This window comes from Tursiops truncatus, chromosome 19, assembly GCF_011762595.2.
Source record: "Tursiops truncatus isolate mTurTru1 chromosome 19, mTurTru1.mat.Y, whole genome shotgun sequence".
NCBI classification, from domain to species: domain Eukaryota; kingdom Metazoa; phylum Chordata; class Mammalia; order Artiodactyla; family Delphinidae; genus Tursiops; species Tursiops truncatus.
The window spans coordinates 43161127-43178727 of NC_047052.1; the positions used below are offsets into that span (position 1 = coordinate 43161127).

Sequence of the window (17601 nt, forward strand, 5' to 3'; positions counted from 1 at the left end):
CTCGGGTCAACAGCCCACCGAGCTCTCAACCGACAGCCAGCAACATTGCCAGCAGTGTGAGTGAGCCACCTTGGACATCAGCCCCTAGAGTTCTCAAATGACCCCACCCCAGTCAACATCGGACTCCAGCCACAGCACAGACACCACACGAGAACAGCCCCACTGAGGTCTTTGTGAATTTCTTTTTTATTTTATTTTATTTTATTGATTTTTGGCTGCATTGGGTCTTCGTTGCTGCGTGCCGGCTTTCTCTAGTTGTGGCGAGCAGGGGCTACTCTTCGTTGCAGTGCGCGGGTTTGTCATTGCAGTAACTTCTCTCGATGCGGAGCACAGGCTCTAGGCGCGTGGGCTCAGTAGTTGTGGCTCACAGCCTCTGGTGACACCACCTCCTCCCTTTGTTCTTCCCGCCTGGAGCAGCAGTGGCTTCCCACTGCTGTTAATTTCCGATGGCTTCACTGGCTCTTGTTTGGCCCCTCAGCACCTCCATCTGCTGCATAACCACCCCTATGTGTTAACATCCCTCTGTTCTTTGTTTTCTGTATCCTCAGCAAGCTCTCACAGGTATAGCAGCTCCAGCCTACTGGTCCCAAGTTGGAAAGTGGGCTCTGTGTTGTCAGATATCCCAATGTGGCAGAAGCCAGAAATCAGGATTGTCATGGGGAACGTTCTGAGATTTCAAACACCATGGATGCCAACGGTCCTCTGATTTCAGAGTAGGTGGAGGAAGCTAGAGAGACTGAGGAGGAGCAGCTGTAGAAGTTCACATGCTGGGTCAGTGAAAAGACCTTTTTTAAGCACCTACTGTGTGCAGGCACTGTGGGAGGAGCTGAGGACAAAGTGGTGGGCTAGAGAGATGAGTTCCTGCCCCCGTGTGCATGCATGATAAGACAAATGAAGAAGAACAGTGTGTGGTACGTGCCATGCTGAGAATGAAAGGTGGGTGACATTGTGTGAACATGGGTGCAGGGAGCCGGGCTTTAATGACACATGGCAGCATGGAGATGAGGACATCTAAGCTGAGGCCCGAAGGAAAAGAGAGAGCCAGTCCTACAAAGAACCGTGTTCTCAGAAGAGGGAATGGCCATCACAAAGTCCCCGAGGCAAGAAAGAGCTGGGAGTGTGAGCAACAGTGAGAAAGGTGGCAAGGCTGGGGCAGAAAAAGCGAAGGGCGAGCTGGGGGATGATGTGAAGGTGGGGAGGCTGCAGGGGCCACAGGAAGGAGTTTGGATTTTATTCTAAATGCAATAAGAAGTCACTGGAAGGTTTTAAGCAGAGAAGTAATGTGATCTGATTTATGTTTTTGGAGGAGCCCCAGAGCTGTGTGTGAGAACTACAAGTAGGGTAGATGCCAGGAAACTACAACTACAACTACAAGTAGATTAGATGCCAGGAAACCAGTTTGTAAGCAATTGCAGTGGTCCAGGTAGGACCGAATGATGCTCAGACCACAGTGCTAACAGTGAAGGGGTGAGAAGTAGGTGGGTTTGGGAGGGTACTGTGTCACAGAAACTGGGAGGGGAGTTTTCAGACAGGAATGGTCTGGAGGGCTTGGTAAAATGCAGACTGCTGGGTCCCATCCCCAGAGACTCTGGTTCAGTAGGTCCAGGGCGACAGAGAATTTGCATTTCTAACAAGTTGTCATGTGATGCTGATGCTAACGCTAACGCCGCTGGTCCAGAGATCACACTTGAAAACCACTGGTCTAGAACAACACTTTCTACTAGAAATGTAATGTGAATCACATAGGTGATTTTAAAATTTCTAGTAGCCACACTTAAAAAGTAAACAGGTGAAAGTACTTTTAATAAAATAGCTCTCTCGTGTATTTTATTATTAATATACCCCAAAACTATCGTTTCAACATGTTATCAATATTTTTTAAATTCTTGAGATATTTTACATTCTTCTTTTTGTACTGTCTTTGAAATCGCAGTGTGTATTTCATACTTACAGCACACATCTCAATTAGAACTAGTTAACCTCTCAAAAGCCACTTGTGTGGCTAGTGGCTACCCTACTGGACAGCATGGGACAGGTCCATTATTACAGGACCAGTGAGTTGAGGATGGAGAATTGCCTCTTGAGCTTAGCAACAAGGAAGAGGTTTAGCAATAGGCGCCAACATTTGTGAAATAGAGGGAGAGAGATGGAGGGGAGATCATGGAGACACTTCCTTCCTGAGGTTTGGCTGTGGTTTCATAATGGATGGATCAGGCCGACAACACTCAAACCCAACACTGAATATTAACATCACACAAAAAAAGAAACATCCAGGCAGTATTATGTGCCTCCTGATGGAAGGACTTGTCATCACCCACGAAGCATACTTACCCCTAAATTGAATCTGAATCCGACCCAGCCTCTAGATTTACCAGTTTGCAGGGCATACAGGGGACCGAAGAACATATTAAAGGACACCAAGAAGTGCAACCAGACTGTGAGATAGATGGGAGTGAGGGGGAACTGTCATTGAATAATACTTAAAGAGGTACCAACAAAATGCAATGCACTATCCTGTTTGGATTCTGATTTGAACAAGCTAACAGTTAGGAGACATTTATAAGATGATCAGGGAAATTTGGTGATGGGTTGGATATTGGATAATATTATGGAATTATTCGTTTTTTAGGTGATAAAGGTTTTTTTTTTAAGAACCTTATATTTTAGAGATACATACAAAAGTATTTATGGATGAAATCATATGATGTCTGGCATTTGCTTTAAACAAATTCAGCCAGGGAGGGAAGCAGAAAAAATAAAACAAGACTGGTCATATGTTGATAATTGTTGGATGGGTAGCTGGAGGATCATCGTACTATTCTATTTTTGTGCACGGTTGAACGTTACTATAGTAAGGTGGTTTTTTTTAAAAGGGGGTGTGGCTATAAAAGGAAATGAGAGAAAAGAAGGATTTTTTTTTTTTCCTCTTAAGACTGGAGCACTGGGACTTCCCTGGTGGCGCAGTGGTTAGGAATCCGCCTGCCAATGCAGGGGACACGGGTTTGAGCCCTGGTCTGGGAAGACCCCACACGCCGCGGAGCAACTAAGCCCACGAGCCACAACTACTGAAGCCCGTGTGCCTAGAGCCCGTGCTCCCCAACAAGAGAAGCCACTGCAATGAGAAGCCCACGCACCGCAACGAAGAGTAGCCCCCGCTCGCCACAACTAGAGAAAGCCCGCAAAGACCCAACGCAGCCAAAAATAAATAAATACATAAATTAAAAAAAAAAAAAAAGACTAGCGCCAAGGAAATACTAGGGACAGTGGAGATGCAGGAGAGAGCCTCACGGCTGGTGAGCTGGTTCCAGGACACACACAGTGTGGGGCGGGGGGGGTGGAGCGGGGGGCCGGGGATCCCGCTCTTCCTCGAGTAATGGACTGCCTACCCTCCACCGCTGCTTCAACTTCAGCTCCGCGTCTGTGCCTCCAGGGGCACCCACCAGCTAAGGTCCAGCGGGCGCTACCGGCCACCCACGCCTGCGCAGCAATCCCTCCTTCCCGCGCGGGCCTCAGTCCCTACACCCCATAATCCCCCGCGCCGCTCTGGAGGCGCGTCCTCTGTCGGGGCGAGATCTCCGCTTCCAAGATTTGAGCAAGGTGAGGCAGAGGGTGTCGCGTGGCCTTCCGGGAAACGCAGTTCGCATGCTGACCCAAGCCACCGCTTAACCTGCCCTCAAGCCTACGCGCCCCACAATGCGCCGCGCGCGCAGCTGCTGAACGGTGTGTTGCTGCCCCCAAGTGGCGATTGAGCGGTTACGCCCTGGCCTGGGAAGGGTGCTGAAAGGGATAGGGGCGAAGGCGGGACTGGGGACTCCCTGGTCCCTGGGAAGCTCTGGGAAACCTTTCCAGAGGATGAGGCCCTCAGACCTGGGCCAAGGAAGGTGGTGAAGAGATTGCAGGTAGGGCCCGCTATGAGAATTACATGAAATCAGAACAATCACTGTTGGCTGCATATTATCATTATTATTACAGCTAGTACTTAGCGAGTAAGCACTTAGATGCCAGGCCCTGCTCCCAGCGCTTTACTTGTATTAACTCATTTAATTCTCCCAAAAGACATTTGATTTACTATCAGCCCCCTCTTTACAGGAATGGAATTTAAACCCAGGCTGTCAGTCTTCAGAGTCTGAGAGTCTTCAGAGTCTTCTTCACTATGAATTTAACACCCCCTGATCATTCTATTAAATGATCCCAAGATTGTAATTAGCACAGGAATCAACTCTAGATGGCCATTAGCAACGTGGATCTCTTTGAGTTGATGGTTATCAGCATGTGTTCCTGCCCAAGTTTATGATTTAGCCCTTCTCCAGGACAGAGTTTGCAATCAACATAGATTTATAATTAGCACATGAATCAGAACATGGGATCAGAATTCTGATTAGGGATCAGATTTCACAGGGGTCAGATTTCTGATTAGCACTTGAATCAGCAGTGGTTTGTGTTAGGAACTGGAATCATAGGTTTCTGATTAGCACACGGGTCTGCACACAGGGATTATGTTCACACCTAGAAAGCTCTATCCCCTTTTGGTCCAGGTGACCCCCTCAAATGTTGCCCCCATCCCTTCCCTGAACCCCACCCCAACCGTCACCAACAGACAGACAGACTTGGTGGTTTCCTTGCCCCTCCCCTCTCTCCCATCTTGTTCATAATGAAATATCACAGCGACAAGCACAGGTTCAGAAATCATCTGTTCTCTTTCTGCCCTGTGAGGAGACACAATTCCAAAGCCTGGACTGTGTCTCATTCATGGGCATGTTCCCAGCATCGGGCCTGACACACAGTAAGGGCTCAATAAATGCTTAGAGAAAGAGTGTCGGACTCTCACCATTATGCTTCTGCAGTGACCTAAAGGTTTATCAAATCAAGTCAGATTCTCTTTGCCCTCAAAGGAGTCAAATTTGTGGTCACCCACCCCAAAGGCAGGGAACCAGGGTAGATGGGTGGGTGGGTGGTCAGGGTGGGGCTGGGAACTTCTCCCTGGAGCAGGACTCCATGTAGTGGATGGAAGGAGATCCCATAGCCTCTTTCTGCTGCTTCCCCTGAGGTTGTGGATCTGGTGGTGGTTGATGTTGGCTCCATTATAATCCACACTCTCCTTGCATAATTGTGACTGAGAGGGAGATGCCCAGCCTAGAAATATGTTCTCAGCCCCCCTTGCATCTCACCAATAAGATATGAGCAGAAGGGAAATCTGTAGAATGTCACTTCTGGGCCAAGTTTTTTTAAGAAGCTGCTGAAACTTCTCCACTCTGTCTCCTCCCATTTGCCAGGTAGAAGCAGATAATTCTGAGCCCTAGGAAACAATGGAGGTGCAAGATTAACAAATCTGGCATGTGAATCAGCAGATGGAGGATAGCTGCCAACCACGCAGGACACCTGTGGCAAGAAATAAACTATTGTATTAAGTCACTGAGAATCAGGGGGTTACTTGTTACAGCAGCTGGCATTACATTCACTAACACACTGATCCTTCCTTTCTGGCCCCAGATATCAGTAAAGCTTGAGCCCTCCTTGTCATTCTGTAAAATGAGCCTCTAATCCCCAACTGTGGCATTCAGGCTTTCACAGAGCAGGTCTATACAGTGGCCCAAAGTCTCTTATGTTTGCTAGTTAAAAGTTTTCGGCATATTTCCCTCCATTCTTTGCACAAATGTAAACCTTTCCCCATGTTCTTATGGAAGTGTTCTTCCATGTTGATAGCTGGAAGTCATTAAAGCAGACCTTGAAAGTTGCATTCCGTCTTCCACGTAGTTCAGCAGAACCTCATGTAGAGGGTCTCCTGGTTGCTGTGTAGAAGTCAGTGCTTGTTTGGGACCCATCAATCTGATTTAGGGTGGTTAGAATGCGTGTACGGGATGTGGATGGAGAGGATGTACTCATCTCCTTGCCCCACTCTTTTGACCCCTCCACATGGGGGTGCACCTTCAGACATGATCTTTAAAGTGAGTCCCTAGTTCTCAGCTCTGATTCATGTGCTAATTACAAAGCCGAGCTAATGTCAATGAACCCCATTGACTGGACTTGGGTTGTACAAGGAGTTGGTAGGTACTAGTTGAGGATAAGGAGATACCACCTCCATCCCTTCTTGCGCTAACAACCCCCTGACTTGGAAGGGGCCTAAGTTTATTTATAAAGCGACCCCTTTTTGGCAGACAGACTGAATCCGCTGGTTTGAATGTGTGTGTGCACACATGTGTATGCCCAGCCCATGGAGGTGTCTGATGTGACTCTCTGAATATGTTTCTGTGCATATGTGTGGGAGTGTGGCTCACACATGTGTACAAGAGAGAATCTGTGTGCAGAGTGTGTTTCTGCACATGTGACCTCTCACAGGTCTGAGTGTGAGTCTGTGTGTGTGCTTTGGAAGTGTGTCTAAGTATTCACTTTTGTATGCCCCTGTATTTGAACATGAGTCCAGGTGATATAAGGTCCATGTGCCTGCTGTGTCCATGTGTGTTCTGGTGAGCTTCTGAGTATGTGATGTGCATGTGTGAGTATGGATGTGTATTTTGGGGCAGATTCTGTGTGTGGATATGAGCAGTTCCCTTCCCCCCAAGTCTCCCTCAGCTCTCAGGCAATTTAACTTCATTCTTCCTGCTGTGGCTGTTTCCACTGCTTCTGTCCCCTTCTCCAGATGTGGCAATTATGTAAATGCAGCAATTAAGCGGAGTCCCCCAAACGAGCATCCCACCAGGATCCCCTTCCAGGAGCCAATGAGAGATGACAGCACATGCAGACACATACACGGTGCTATTCAGGCACCACAGGGACCACCCCCCAGACTGCACATGCTGTGGCATGAGGGCACACAAACGGCATGGGGGTCCCTTTGCCCACCTGCTTCATTCGTACTTATCCTTAAGATCTCAGTATAAAGACCCCCTCCTCCGGGAAGCCCTCCTGACTCCGGGGGTGGGGGAGTTGGGGGGAGAAGGGTTGGACTCTGCCTCTGGGGCCCACACCCTCTGTTTCCCCCTTGAGAGCCCTGACCACTGTGGCCTGTGCTTTGTCATCAGAGCCCTTATTATTTTGCCCTGTGCTTCCCCTAGCACACTTTGACCACTATGGCCTGGACTTCTGTCATGACAGTCCCAATCTTTCTAGCCCAAGCTTCTCCCATCCCCACGCTGACCACGCCAGGCTGTCTAGAGATGTGTCTTACTCCCTTTTAGAATGTGAGCTCAGTGAAGCAGGACCTGACGCTGTCTTGGTCACACTTTTACTGCAGTGTCATCTAGCACACAACCATGCCCAGAAATCCAAAGTAAATGTTGAACTAGCATCTTGGCCTCTGCCTTTCTTTGTTGCCAAATCTCTCTTTATGTCTCTAAACATGTTAGTTTCATTGGCACACATTTGGGCTGCTGCATGCCCTCAATTCACAAGGTTTTGGCATAGGTGTGGTGGACAGTACCACACACATTGCAGATGTTCCTGGTTTAGCCCAGTGGTTCTCAAAGTGTGGTCCCTGGACCAGCAGCATTACCATCACCTGGGAAGGTAGACATGCAAATCAGAAACTCTGGGACTGGGGTCTGGAGATCGATGGTTAACAAGTCCTCCAGGTGATCCTGATGCAGCTAAAATGTGAGGACCTTGGGTCTAGTTCATGCAAGTCATCCCCCTGCTTTTCCACCTCAGATCTCAGATGGCTCTCAGTACCACCCCCTCTCACCAAGGGAGAGTCATCACCAAAGGGGGCAAGGTTCTGTGGACAAATGCCCCAGCCTCTCTGAACTTTGCAGCAGGGAAGGAAGGGAAGGAACGACAATTCTGATGTGTTCTACAGGGTTCCTTAATGTTCCCCAGCAGAACTGAGCCCCAGTTGCCCGAAGAGGTAACCCATTCCTCGTCTGCACCTTCTATTAACTTTGTTCCTCCTCTGCCTCACTCTTCCCCCTCCCTCCCTTGCCTATTTCCTGGGGCCATACACCAAATCAGCCAGATCCTCTGAATTCTAATCCCAGTCTGTTTGGGATTGTCTCCAAGTATTTTCCTCTATCTCCCCCACCTCCACCACTTCTGCAGCGTCTCTGAAATTTCTCACCATCTTTCTGAGCTTCTGAGAAACCGTATCTGCTGTGCTGGGCCAGGAGCACTGATGAACTTTGCTAATGATTGGGAAAGGTGGACCCTAGAGCTGAGTTAATTTTGGCTGCAATTTTTCAATACACACAAGTGGAAGGAGCCAAAAGTCTGTTCTGAAACCTTCAGCAGAGCTAGGGATGCCAGGGTGGATGTGCATTCATGCCCCCGCCCCCAACAAGGTTACTTTACTCCTCTGCTCAGTTGGGGGTTCCCGGGGGGGGTTTTTGATCAGGTCCCCCCAGGGTAGGGCCATGACCACAAGCCAAGGCTGTGCCCACTTCGGACTAGGGTTTGCAACAGATTAAGTCCCCCACGCTGCTATAACCAATAGCAACGTTCCCAGCGAGGCTTGTAGACCACGGCCCACATTCCTCTTCCTGCAACACCATCTGCCAGGAAACATGTGGAACCCACCCCCCTATCCCCTCCTCCACTATCCTCCACAAGCATCAGCACAGGAAGACACCACTCCTGGTGAGTCATGTGTTAGTACAATTCTAGTAGGATATTCTGTGGGGCAGTGGACCTGAGTTGGGGAGAGGGGAAGGCAGTGGACATACTTTTCTGGGTCAACCCAGCCAACCCCCTGCCTCTCTCCCAATTCCTAATTTCTCCTTCCTCCATGGGATATCTGGCCAGTGTATCTTGAGGTCTAGCTCTAAATCCAGAGGGCACAGGGTCTTGGAGCCAAGTTCTCCCCTTGCAGCCAGGGCAAGGAGTCTTGGGAAGGAGCAGAGTCTCCCCTCTGGCCTGAAAGATCAGGCTTGTTGCTGGGCAGGTTTCAAGAAAGGAAACTCCACCTGAGGGAAGGACATCCCAGAGAGGTGGTGCTGAGGCACGGGGACAGAAGGATACAGGCTTCTGTGGGGGCCGGGGGCTCTGGGATGGAGAACCACATTCAAGGCTGTGAATGAGAACCGGACACACACATATATACACGTACCCATCCTCATAGCTGAGTTGCCCCAGGTCAGTCTGTCTCTGTCTCTGTCTCTGTCTCTCTCCCATTTCTCTGTCTCTCTGACTTTATCTCGATCTCTAACTTGTGCTGTCCCTTGTCTCTCTTTCTCTTTCTGGGTCTGTCACTGTCTCTGTATTTCCATCTCTCCTTGAATATGTGTGTCTCTTCCTATCTCTCTGTCTCTCTATCTGCCTCTCTCTCATTCTACTCCTCTCTGTCCCTCAATCTAAGCCTGCCTTTTTATCTGTCTTTCTCTATCTCTGTGTGTCTCTCTGTCTCAGTCTCTGTGTCTCTCTCTATCTCTCTGACTCTCTCTTTATCCAAGGATTCTCCCTCCGAAGCAAAGCCAGAACTACTCCGTGAGAGGTGAGGCCAGGGGCGCGCCTTTGAGGGAGGGGACCTGCCTACACCTTTAAGTGCGGGCGCGCGCGGGGCCTGCGCCTTTAAGCACGGGCGCGCGCACGGCCCTGGGTTCCCGGCGAGGAGGCCTCGGGAGCGCCCGGACCCGGCCCGCCTGCCCCGCACCTGCCCGGCCCCCGCCCCGGCCCCGGCGGGGGAGGGGTCTCTGAGCGCGGCCCCTCCCCCCTGCGCCCCGGCCTGTGCTGCGGTGCCCCCACCCCGCGTGTCCGTGTCTGTCCAGGCCTCGCCCCACCCCGGCCCCCGGGGCTGCCTGGCCGCCCCCCCGCCCCCACCGCAGCCGCCCCCCTCCCTCTGGGCCAGCCCCCGCCGCAGCCCGGGAAGCAAGTCGGGACGCCGCCACCCCAGATCCAGGACCCGCACCCCGAAATCTGGGGCCTGCACCCCGAGATTGGCTCCAGAGAACTGGAAGCCCAAGCCTGGGAGCCTGATTTGGGGCTGGGACCCCAAGACCTGGAGCCTGAACATCAATATCTGGGGCTGAAATCTCAACATCAGTCCCTGGGACCCCAAGATTTGGAGCCTGAACCCCAAGAATTGGAATATGGACCCCAAGATTTGGAGCCTGAACCTCAAGATTTGGCATCTAAAACCCCAGATCTGGAGCTGAACTCTGAGTTCTGCGCCTGGGACCTTGAAATCTGGGACTGGATTCTCATTTCTATACAGTGGAACCCACTATCTGGGACCCCAACCCTGAGACTTTAGGCCTCAGATCCCAAGATCTGAACCCTGGCATTCCAAAGGGCCTAAACCTGAGTTTGGGCCTGAAGTCCTTGCTGCAAACCCGAATACTGAAATTTGGGGCAAATCTTGACTCAGAGCCCCAGTATCTGAACCCAGCACCCCAGTATTGGATCCCAAGACTGGGCTTGGGACTCAGAGCTTAAACTCTCCATTTGACTGTTGAGTATCCCAGGACTGGAGCTGGGAGACCATGACTCCAAGCAACCCCAACTGGGGCCTGGGTCTCTAAAACTGGACCCTTAGGGGCCCAGTATTTGGAGATCTAGGACCCAAAGTATCAAGGATATCAAAGTATCAAGACTCCGTGGCCACAAATCTGAGCTGAGACACAACAGACGGTCCCTCTCCAGAGGCCTTGGGGACAGGGAAGGAATGACCAGGCACCCCCTCCAGACCCCTGACCCCCTTGGAGCTTGAGGACTCTGCTCCCTGGGGTTGCTTCCAGCTCAGGTAAGACTACTGGGAGACCCCATGGTGGGGAGGGACTTGGGAGGAACTTTGTGACTGGGGGTGGAGGTAAGGATTACCAGGTTCCCCTGGGCACCTTTGGAGTTTCCCCAGGAAACAGATATCCCCTCACAAGGGTCTGTCTCCAGCTCCTGCTCTGCTTCAAACACTCTCTGGACATTTGGCCAGCCCTGCCCCTCTCTAACCTCCTCTTCCTCAGTTGATGGCATCTCCAGGTCTGTGACCCACTCACCACCACCCCCTCCCCCCCCCCCCCCGCCGGCTCTCCAGCGTCTTCCTACCATCTGTCTTATTTGATCATCTCCAGCTGCCTCTCCTGTCCACCATTCCGCTCTCCAGTCTCCTTTCTCTGCCTCTCCTCTCACTGACCGTCTCTATTCACCTCTCCTCTCTCTGATCATCTTTGACACTTCTGTCCACTGTTCTTCTCTCTGGCTACCTCTGGCCACCACTCCTCTCAGTGACCATCTCTGTCTGCCTCTTCTGTCTTTGATCATCATCTTTAACCCCCCTGTCCACAGCTTCTCTCTCCAGCCACCTCTGTCTACTGTTTCACTCAATGACCACCTTTGACATCGCTGTCCAAGGTACCGCTCTCTAATCATCTTTCAGCAGCTCTCGTGACCGTGTCTACCCCTGACCCTAAGCCTTGACCTGTGACTGTCTCTGACCATCTTTGACCTCTTTTTCTACCACTCTTCTCTCCAGCCGCTTCCATCCATCTCTCCTCTCTGACTTCCTTTATCCGCCTTTCCTCTCTCGGACCATCTTTCACCATCTCTCTTGCCCTCCACCCACTCCTGACTCCAGCTGCCAGTCTGTGACCATCCTGGCCTTTATTGACCACCTCTCTTCTCTCTGTCTCTCTTGCTCATTGGTGTTCTCTGATCATTTCTAACATCTCTGGTTGCCTTTCCTCTCTCTGATGACTTCTCCCCACACCCATCATCCTAACCAGCTGTCCCATGTCCAGCTGTCTCTGACATGTCTGTCCTCTCCTCCTCTCTCTGACTGCCTCTCTGCCTTTTGACCATTTTGGACCATCTTTGACCATCTCTCCTGGATCTGACCACCCCTGGCCACTTCCCATCTCTGTCCACTTCTGATCTTCTTGACCATCTCTAACCACCTCTCTTCTCTGGTCACGTCTGGCTACTTCTAATCATTCCCACTACCCTGACCAACTCTTGTCTCTTTGGCCATCTCTGAGTATCTCTCTGACCACGTCTAAAGCTCTCTGGCTTACCTTCTATACCCACCTTGACTACTGATCCTGTTCTCTGACTGTCGCTCACTGTTTCTAATCACCTCCCTTCCCTCTGACCATCTTTGCACATGTCTGCTCCCTGGGTTCCCCTGGGAAACATCTCTCTGAGTCTTTGACCGTCACCTCTGGCTTTTGATCTGTCTGACCAGTCCTCTCTCTGACCATCTTTGACCAAGTCTTCTGCTCTGTGACCTTCTCTTCTGGTCTCAGACCACCCCAACCCCCTTTAGCCCCCCCCCAACTTCTGGCCTCAGCCCGCCCTAACTCCCCCCTTCTTCCGTGCAGGCCGCCCCTGCCCGCGATGGCCGTCCTCCCTCTGCTCCTCTGCCTGCTGCCGCTGGCCCCCGCCTCGTCTCCACCCCAGCCAGCCACACCCAGCCCGTGTCCCCGCCGCTGCCGCTGCCAGACACAGTCCCTGCCCCTAAGCGTGCTGTGCCCGGGGGCAGGCCTTCTGTTCGTTCCACCTTCGCTGGACCGCCGGGCGGCCGAGCTGCGCCTGGCGGACAACTTCATCGCGACCGTGCGGCGCCGTGACCTGGCCAACATGACGGGCCTGCTGCACCTGAGCTTGTCACGCAACACCATCCGCCACGTGGCCGCCGGCGCCTTCGCTGACCTTCGCGCCCTGCGCGCTCTGCACCTGGACGGCAACCGGCTGACCTCGCTGGGTGAGGGGCAGCTGCGCGGCCTGGTCAACTTACGCCACCTCATCCTGAGCAACAACCAGCTGGCAGCGCTGGCGGCTGGGGCCCTGGACGACTGCGCTGAGACACTCGAGGACCTCGACCTCTCCTACAACAACCTCGAACAGCTGCCCTGGGAGGCGTTGGGCCGCCTGGGCAACGTCAACACGCTGGGCCTCGACCACAACCTACTGGCTTCCGTGCCCGCCGGCGCCTTTTCCCGCCTGCACAAGCTGGCACGGCTGGACATGACCTCCAACCGCCTAACCACCATCCCACCCGACCCACTCTTCTCCCGCCTGCCGCTGCTGGCCAGGCCCCGTGGCTCCCCCGCGTCCGCCCTGGTGCTGGCCTTCGGCGGGAACCCCCTGCACTGCAACTGCGAGCTGGTATGGCTCCGGCGGCTGGCGCGGGAGGACGACCTCGAGGCCTGCGCCTCCCCGCCGGCCCTGGGTGGCCGCTACTTCTGGGCTGTGGGTGAGGAGGAGTTTGTGTGTGAGCCCCCCGTGGTGACACACCGTTCGCCGCCCCTGGCAGTGCCTGCCGGTCGGCCAGCCGCCCTGCGCTGCCGGGCAGTGGGCGACCCCGAGCCCCGTGTGCGCTGGGTGTCACCCCAGGGCCGGCTGCTGGGCAACTCGAGCCGAGCTCGCGCCTTCCCTAACGGGACGCTGGAGCTGCTGGTCACCGAGCCGGGCGATGGCGGCATCTTTACCTGCATCGCGGCCAATGCAGCTGGCGAGGCCACGGCTGCTGTGGAGCTGACCGTGGGCCCCCCGCCGCCCCCCCAGCTAGCCAACAGCACAAGCTGCGACCCCCCGCGGGACGGGGATCCTGATGCCCTCACCCCGCCCTCTGCTGCCTCGGTCTCTGCCTCCTCCAAGGTGGCTGACGCCGGGCCCCCTACCGACCGTGGCGTCCAGGTGACTGAGCATGGGGCCACAGCTGCTCTAGTCCAGTGGCCAGATCAGCGGCCTATCCCAGGCATCCGCATGTACCAAATCCAGTACAACAGCTCAGCCGACGACATCCTCGTCTACAGGTGCAGGGTCCAGGCGGCGGGCAGGTTGGGTGGGGGAGCGAGGTGGAGGGAGGGCTGGAGGAACACCTACTGATACCCCAGGTTGCAGCACTGGAAATGAGGCTGCAAGGTTACAAAGGCAATCAGACAGCAGAGGTAAAAGAAATCAGGCAGAGAGGGTGAAAGAAATCTGGCAACAGTGGTAAAAAAGAAAGAAGGCAGCAAGAATAAATACTAATCAGGACAGAAGAGTAAAAAGATAATTGGGGGTGGGGGCAAAGTTGAGGGGATACAAACCAACTTAAGTAGTAAAGAGAAGCTGGGTATTTCCAGATGACAGGGCTAGACTCAAGCCAGTCTGCAGGAAGAAAAAGAGATCAAGCGGGAGAGTACACAGATCATGGGAAAAATGCAGTGAGGCAGCCTGGCTGCAAAGGAACTCAGACCAGAGGCTAAAAGGAAAACGGGGGAGGACGTTACATAGAGATTAGGCTTTGCGTTCGTGCAGTGCGACCTGCTCCATGCGTTTGGAGTTCCAACGTGGTGACATCTCAACTTTTGGTTTTCTAAATCAAATTAAACCTAGTTCAAGCTCCACCTCTGGGTGAACAGGAATGTTCAGTCGACCACTGCTGGGGGCTCCCTTCTCCCTTCTCTTGTTGCAAACACAAAACTTGGGGTTTACGCACTCCAAGAGGCGGGTTACATAACTTCTGCCCCCAAGCCGGAGAGCACATGGAACATCTGCTGTGGCCACATGTGGTCACTAGTGGGCTGTCATCCAGATGTGCTGACACATCCGACCCAAGTCCAGGCTTGCATGGATGCCTGTGGATGGCTCCCTGTTCTCACTGCCAGGCTGGGCCAAGGGTACAGTCCCTGACACCTGGCTGCAGAGGACTGGGCCTCCCAAGGCCTGGGGTCTTCACCTTGTAAACCCAGTACCTGGGTTCCCTGTGCCTCCCCAGAAGCCCAAACCTCAAAAGATAGTCACTTGATTTCCTTTTCAGTCCCGGAAATCCAACGAGCTTTTTCCACTCCCTTTCGTAGACAGTGGTACTCAGTAGATTCCATGGAGGGCCCACCCCTGAAAATCACACAAGTCCTATCTACCTTGCCTGTCAGGGGACGGGACAAATGCTCTCCGAGATCATCACCCTCCTAGAGATAATCATGGAGTTCCCTCATTAAAGCAGTTTAAGAATAAAACAGATTATAAAACAAGTTAAATCTGCAACAGGGCGCCACGCTACAAAAGGAAATATAGTGGAATTGGGTACTAAGGGTAAAAGGGAATGGGAAAAATAAGGATAAATAGAAACCAGGCTAGAGAGATAAAAGAGAATCGGGACAGAAGTGGAAAGAAATAAGGCAACAGGGAGAAAAAGAACTCAGCAGTGATGACTGAGGCACATCAGTTTAATGAAAATGGAGCCAGATGACAGGACTCACTGGAAAGCAGGCTGTGGGTATGGTAATAATAACACAGCAGCGGCAGCGGGGCTTGGGGGACATTCATTGGCAGGTTAGAAGGAAATCGGGCATCAGCAGTATGGGGGGATCGGGTGGTTAGATTAGAGAGAATTCTAGGTTTAACACTAGAGGAAGGTCAGGCAGCTGGAAAAGGGAAACCAGGCACCTGCTGGAGGAAAGTCAGAGGAGCAGAGGGAAATTAGGTGAAGGTCTAGAGGGAGACTGGGAGGTGGGATTAGAGGGAAATTGGATGGGCGTGGGGGGTGGTGTGGCTAGAAGGAAATGGGCATCCGGTTAGAGGGATACCAGACAGCATTAGAACAAAACTGGGTGCTGAGTTGGAGAGATGTCTGGCAGTAGGGCTGGAGGGAACTCGGTGGTGGGCTGGCGGGAAATGGGGTAGTAAACTGGAGAGACTCGGGCAGTGAGCTAGGGGAGAGTAGGGTGGGGGGACCAGCGTGAAGTCAGGCAGGAGAGTGGAGAAAAACTGGGCAGCAGAGCTAGAGGGAACTTGGAGGTTGGTGGGAAATTGGGGGGCAGTGCAGGATGGGAACCAGGCAGTGGGGTATAAAATGAAACCCCACATGGGGGGCAGTGGGGCTAGCGGGAAGCTGGGCAGCAGCGCAGAGGGGAAGCGGGCAGCGGCACTAGAGGGAATTTGGGCGTTAAGGCCACAGGGAGATCACATGGGTATTCGAGCAGTGGGAAAATGAGAGGGTGGGCTCGGGTGAAACAGGCTAACAGAACGGGGGGATATTGGGCAGCTGACGGGTATCAGACCAAAGGGAATTCCGGTAGTGGTTACAGGGAACTCAGGGGCTAGGGTGAAATGAGACAGTGGCCTGGGGGGAAATCCTCCAGCTCGGAGGGTTGGGGCAGAGTGCAGGGTGGGTACTGGGCAGCCGGAGGCCTGACTCCCACCTGTCTGTCCCTCCAGGATGATCCCAGCCGACAGCAGCTCCTTCCTGTTGACGGACCTGGCATCAGGCCGCACCTACGATCTGTGTGTGCTAGCCGTGTACGAGGACGGCGCCACGGGGCTGACAGCCACACGGCCTGTGGGCTGCCACCGCTTCTCCACTGAGCCAGCGCTGCGGCCCTGCGGGGCCCCGCACGCACCCTTCCTGGGCGGCACTATGATCATCGCACTGGGTGGTGTTATCGTGGCCTCGGTACTGGTCTTCATCTTCGTGCTGCTCATGCGCTACAAGGTGCACGGTGGCCAACCCCCGGGCAAGACCAAGGCACCTGCGCCTGTCAGCAGCGTTTGCTCCCAGACCAATGGCGCCCTGGGCCCCACGCTGGCCCCGCCGGCTCCTGAGCCGGCCGCACCCAGGGCCCACACCGTGGTCCAGCTGGACTGTGAGCCCTGGGGGCCCAGCCATGAACCCACGGGACCCTAGCTTCGCGCCCACCTCTATGGCCCTTCTGGCTCCAGGGGTAGCAGGACCCGGACACCCTGTGGGACCTGGCTTCAGACTCACCAAATTGCTCACGGTTTTTAAAACTCTGATGGGGAGGGTGTCGCGGGCACCGGGACACAACAAGAAAGTCCTATTTTTCTAAGCTTGGGCCTGGGCCCTTGCCCTTGTCTCTGTCTGTTGGGGCTGGGGGATCGTTCAGGGGTCTGGAGCTGGGATGCCCCCTCTGGGGAGAGAACCACCCTCCAGTTCTGTCTGAAGTCCCTGGATGAGGTTGAGGATGGTTATCCCTTTAACCAACAGACAGTCCTTGAGTGTCCTCTCTGGGCCTGCCCTGCGCTGCGTGGCGCTGCAATGCCTCAGGCAGCCCCCAGCCCTGCCCCTCAGACAGTGATAGCTCAGAGCGAGCGGAGCCGTGGTGAGGAGGGAAGCCTAGGAGACTGCAGGAGCCCAGAAAAGGTGCCGGTCTCAGCCCAGGGTGTGGTCAGGGAGGGCTTCATGAAGGAGACGTGATCTGAGAATGGCGTCTGAAGGAGATAAATGGGCAAAGAGCAGTGGGAAAGGTGTTCCAGGCAGAGGGACAGCCCAAGCAAGGGCTTAGGGAGTGCCAGGCACTGGGGGTGCCGTGGTAGAAGTGAGGCAGGAAGGGTGGGCAGGGTTCAGGACCTCCAGGCTGAGGAGCTCAGACTCTAACCTGATAGTACTGGGGAGCCACGGAGGAGTCTATGCAAGGGAGGGAGAGGGTCAGGTTTGGGCTTTAGGAAGATCCTTCTAGTCATTATGAGGAGGGTGGACCAGAGGAGAAGACTGAGGTTGGGAGCCTGGGGGAAACCAGGGCAGGGACCTGGGTGGGTGAGGATAAGGCTGGACCAGAGCCGGCCTGGGGGAGGGCACTAGGGGGTGGGTGAGAGAGACATTCAAGAAGCTGAGTGGATGGGTTATGGAGCTGAAGGGCTGTGGGGGAGAGAAGTGTCCAGGGTAAGGCCCAGGGCTCTGGCCAGGGGAGAGACAGTGGAGCTGCCCTGATACAGGACCGGGGAGGAGGGGCAGGTTTG

The 17601-nt window shown here is 53.7% G+C and overlaps 2 protein-coding genes across 4 annotated transcripts in view; one reads left to right on the plus strand and one right to left on the minus strand.

Moving 5' to 3' along the window:
- Nucleotides 1–3531, minus strand: part of TYROBP (transmembrane immune signaling adaptor TYROBP) — a 29532-nt gene extending 26001 nt beyond the window's left edge. For all 3 annotated transcript variants that reach the window (XM_033845026.2, XM_033845027.2, XM_073796615.1), the window contains exon 1: nucleotides 3387–3531. The gene's annotated coding sequence lies outside the window, so the exon portion shown is untranslated. The remainder of the gene's footprint in view (nucleotides 1–3386) is intronic.
- A 6025-nt stretch (nucleotides 3532–9556) lies between these two features.
- On the plus strand, nucleotides 9557–17370 carry LRFN3 (leucine rich repeat and fibronectin type III domain containing 3). The gene is made up of 3 exons (XM_033844915.2): nucleotides 9557–10666; nucleotides 12237–13673; nucleotides 16063–17370. The coding sequence occupies exons 2-3, from the start codon at nucleotides 12253–12255 to the stop codon at nucleotides 16526–16528; spliced, it is 1887 nt and encodes a 628-aa protein (XP_033700806.1). The 5' UTR covers nucleotides 9557–10666; nucleotides 12237–12252; the 3' UTR covers nucleotides 16529–17370.
- Nucleotides 17371–17601: the final 231 nt, after the last annotated feature.

Excerpts from the sequence above, each read along its gene's own strand:
- LRFN3 (XM_033844915.2), top strand. The coding sequence starts at position 12,253 with ATGGCCGTCCTCCCTCTGCTCCTCTGCCTGCTGCCGCTGGCCCCCGCC. Across the intron at positions 13,674-16,062 it reads GACGACATCCTCGTCTACAG|GATGATCCCAGCCGACAGCA; the intron begins GTGCAGGGTCCA and ends CTGTCCCTCCAG.